Source organism: Monopterus albus, unplaced genomic scaffold (genome assembly GCF_001952655.1).
Source record: "Monopterus albus unplaced genomic scaffold, M_albus_1.0 scaffold102.1, whole genome shotgun sequence".
NCBI classification, from domain to species: Eukaryota; Metazoa; Chordata; class Actinopteri; order Synbranchiformes; family Synbranchidae; genus Monopterus; species Monopterus albus.
The window spans coordinates 761,812-765,965 of NW_018127982.1; the positions used below are offsets into that span (position 1 = coordinate 761,812).

Here is a 4,154-nt window from a genome sequence, read left to right on the forward strand (position 1 = left end):
CTGTGTGCAAAAGATGGGCAGTGTCGGGCAGTGGAAGGAGCAGACACCAGCCAGCTGTTGTGTGTTGTTGATCCATTTGTGTTACCATGTCAGTCTGAATGAGGTATCAGGCAGGACTAATGTTGTTTGAGTGAGCTGTCTAAACTTTAAGCCTAAATACCATTCACCAGATTTGCTCATGGTCCAGATTTACACCCTCATTTAGGTTTAAGAGTCACAGGGTCAAAGTGTTTCACTATGGCTAGCTGTTGCAGCCTAAAGGACATCCTACACTCACTGACACAGTGGTGCCAGGAAATGGCAGCAAAGATGAGCCAAGATATCTTTCTTTTTCATCTGTCCCCTCCAGAAATCACTACAGGTCAGTCTGCTCTCAAAGCAGAGCGTTTTACAGCCCCAGTACATATGAAGTATAAGGCTGGACCTGAATATCTGACTATTTAAATATTATTTCATTGGGTAGGTAACAGATTTCCAATTTTAGTATTTCACCGCCACCGCACAGCAGTGCCAGCGACACCTACAATCTTATTAGCAAAGCTCTGTGTGGAAATCATTCAAGTAGCAGCTTCTGCCGATCATTGCTATTTCTGGTTAAAATGACAATCAGCTGGGTCATACCAGCTGCTGCTAACTAAAGTTAACTCCATGACTTAAAATGATTACAAGACAAAAGTGTTTGTTGTCGGGTTTGTGACCTTGCCACAGCTGGTGGACAAACAGACAACAGGCTGTCTGCTGTTAGCTGAAGATCATTTATGAGCCTAAGGGGCATCACTTGGTAACACCACTGAATAATGAGAGTGAACTGAGTTTGTCTCCATCATTCCTACAACTCCAACAGAGTGAGACGTCTAAAACTAGCAGTCGATCTCACATTAGTGATGGAAATGCAGCACATTTTGTGTGCATGCAAGTGGTTTGTTCATCTGTTACATTAGATATTACATAATAACTTTCATTAGCTTTTAGTTTTGTTTTTTAACCCAAAGTACTGCCAGATGGGCAAAGAGGTACTCGGCAAAATGCCAGCCCAAAAGATGCAATGAAGTAGTGCTGTTTTAAGCTAAGCAGACTGCTACACATTGTGTCCTATGCACATAGTGATTTAATGCATGGTGTTGCATTACTAATCACAAATCAGATACATTATTTATATGACAAACAATAAGTTCAATTTCTCACATGACCTGTACTCTGAACCTATAAAGGATTTTTTGTGCTTGGCACTACTACCAAATTAAGGAAGGAAATTAAGTGAAAGTCCCACTTTACCTCTAGCGCAAGAGCTGTTTTGTCATAGGCACACGGCACTCGTTTCTGGATGGCTTTTGCCATGACGGGGCCATTCTGCATGGATGGTAGAGGAGTGATAACTGCTCCAGGTGTGCCAGAGGGCAAGGGGGTCGGTGTTTGGGGCTGGGCATAGGCATGGACGAGGGAGTGGGAGGGTTCAGGGATTCCATAGCTGTTGGAGTTTCGAGATCCGTGGGATGGCTGGCCAGGGTGGGGTGAAGGTCGGACCAGTTTCTCCACGTAGGGCACAGGAATCATCCCAACACGTCCCTCTTTACTCTTGGCACTCCACCACTGCTCCTCAGGCTTCTCTAGGATGATAAGGATCTCCCCCTTCTTGAAGGGAAGGTCCTCTGCATCACTGCCAGTGAAGTCATATAGTGTCCGCACATACTCCAGGTTCTCCTCTGGGCCGCCCATGGGCTGGATGGAACCACTTACTGTGCTTGGATACCTTGGGAGATCACAACAATGAGGCAAAGGAGTGAGACATAACATGGTTACCATAAAATGTTAGCTACTCTCAAGTGGATAACAAAAAATCTGGAAATAGTCAACTAATGAAATTCTGGGCAGGTTTACCTCAAGCATCATATTTCTTTGTTGAGAGGTGTTTATTAAATGTCAGTGCTAGGTCAGACAGCCCATTTTATGTGAAAATGTGATTTACATATGCCTCTAAAAGTACTATTTGCATGTAACTATTTAGTAGCAGTGTGTATACAAGTTAGTGGCTTAAACAAAGGCAAATTTAAGATTCATCTTAATATCTAATGTCTTGAAGCAAGGTAGGAAAAATAATGCCACATACAAAATAACATCAGGCAGTCAACCAGTGTTGAAGCAACAAAAGGTAATATCTAGTCAGAGTTATAGGTTGTAAGCAAACATTTTAAATAGACTACATAACCTTACAAACCACAAGCCTAAAGCTTCATGACAACTGCTGCAGTCTGGCTGAAAGGATAAGGACAATCACCTTTATTTGGCCAAGTATGTTACACACACACACAAGGAATTTGTTTCCAGTATAGAACCAAGGCAGCCGTCTGCCAACTCACACTGATGGCTCTAACCATTGGGGGCAATTGGGGGGTTCAGTGTCTTGCCCAAGGACACTTCGACATGTGGACTGCAGGCACCGAGATTCTAACCTTCAACCTTCTGGTTGGGAGACGACTGCTCTACCCACTGCACTGTCGCCTCCCCCAAAAGTAGGTTACTTCTGACAAAAATAGCCTATTTAATCTACATCACACAGTAACACACAACAGCGAAGCCCATAGTTTTACTGGCATTTAAATCAGGAAATGCATCTTTTACAACCATAGTAGTTAGTGAAAGGGTACTGAGTGACTTTCCTACCTGGGTGCTGGCTCTATCAGTGTGGTTGTATCCAGGTAGTGGATTTTGTAGAAATCCAGGAGAGCAGTGAGGTGCTCAAATTCTTGATCTCCTATCTTAAACTTCTTGCTGGGCAAAGAGTTGATGATATAGTGAGACACTTTGGAGTTTTCAGACACTGACAGCACGTAATCTCCGGGACAGGTGGACGAATCTCGAACAAGAAATATGCCATGTCTCTGTCCTTGTAATCTGTTCTGTGCTTCTTGTCGTGACACAGGTCCAAAATACCAAGAGGACCGATCAGACGAATCAAACCGGGCAGTTGACATTTCTGTTCACAAATAAGTTAATATCAGTCTACGGCTATGAAAAAAAAACTAAATAAGTTAAAACGTGTATGCAAACTGAATGGTTTTCTAGATGCAGGGCTGGGAATTCGTCGCCGTGAGGATTTCCAGTGATTCCTGCACAAACGCTGGAGGCTCCGGGGAGCTCTTATTAAAACAACATACACACACCAAACACAACCTGACGTTTTCAGAGGCAGGCTGCGACCGGCTGCATCCAACTTTGGAGCATAATGTGGTTCCTGTGTTAAGCAGTCAATGGCTGAGGGGCTGTCTGAGCGGCCAAAATAGAAAAACTTACGCCAAACATCGACGGAGGCCGAAGCAACAAATGATCAATGAAGCTTCCTCTTTTCGTTGCGCCTTCCGAGAAGACACCGGGCTTCTCTTCTAATAATGTATTTTCTCGAGTGTCAATTATGAGAACGGAAAATGTGGCCTCAGTTTTTCATCTGATAAATCCTCGGGACTGCAATGGTCTCCAGTAGCCGCAAGTCGGAAACAAAACAAATACTTTTTATCTGCTTGCTCTTATGATAAGGCAAGCGTCATGGAAATGCGTTTGTGGATCCTCTTTCTTAAGTCAGAGCAGACTTTTGAGGCAACACAGCAAAAAATGGCGGCCCGCAACACGTCTTCAGACAAAAAATTATTTCACAGCAGCGGTTTGTCTGCTGCTGCGCGTGCATCCCAGGAACAACAATAAAATGGAGCGCTCGCGTGCATTCCCGACTGCTCACGAGGGACCTCGGCTTAAGGGTTCTACAAATTTTCGACTTTCCCTTATATCTGCTCGTGCCCCCTCTCCCGAGCAACCATAAGTACGAGTAGAGAGCGAAAAATGGCGGCGAGAGGGCAGGTCCCGCTTTCTATCTGCACGTCACTGACGTCTAGAAGAGCAGAAGGAAAGAGGAAGGGGGTGGGCGAGTGATGACGAGGACACCAACAGCTCCCCACCCCCACGCGTAGAACAAGGTGTCAATCATATTTCCTTGACACAGCTAAGAGAGCATTTTGTATGACAAACGATAAAGTCCTATAATTTCCGCAACCTAAAACAAAATATATTATAGGCCTTTTTAAAACAGCACTAGGACGTTTTCGTGAGGTCCTGTCTTTCTTTGGGCATTATTATTAATATAAAACTTATATCAACATAAAATG

At 44.0% G+C, this 4,154-nt stretch overlaps 1 protein-coding gene across 2 annotated transcripts in view; it reads right to left on the reverse strand.

The window, feature by feature from the left end:
* Window positions 1-3,875, reverse strand: part of crkl (v-crk avian sarcoma virus CT10 oncogene homolog-like) — a 12,436-nt gene extending 8,561 nt beyond the window's left edge. The window contains exons 1-3 of one of the 2 annotated variants that reach the window (XM_020609835.1): window positions 3,292-3,875; window positions 2,662-2,974; window positions 1,276-1,750 (exon numbers count right to left, since the gene is read on the reverse strand). In XM_020609835.1, the coding sequence (XP_020465491.1) occupies window positions 1,276-1,750; window positions 2,662-2,972 (786 nt within the window). In that variant the 5' untranslated portion in view covers window positions 2,973-2,974; window positions 3,292-3,875. Of the gene's footprint in view, window positions 1-1,275; window positions 1,751-2,661 lie in introns of both variants that reach the window. The other variant, XM_020609834.1, reaches the window with a different exon arrangement.
* Between the last annotated feature and the right edge of the window lie 279 nt (window positions 3,876-4,154).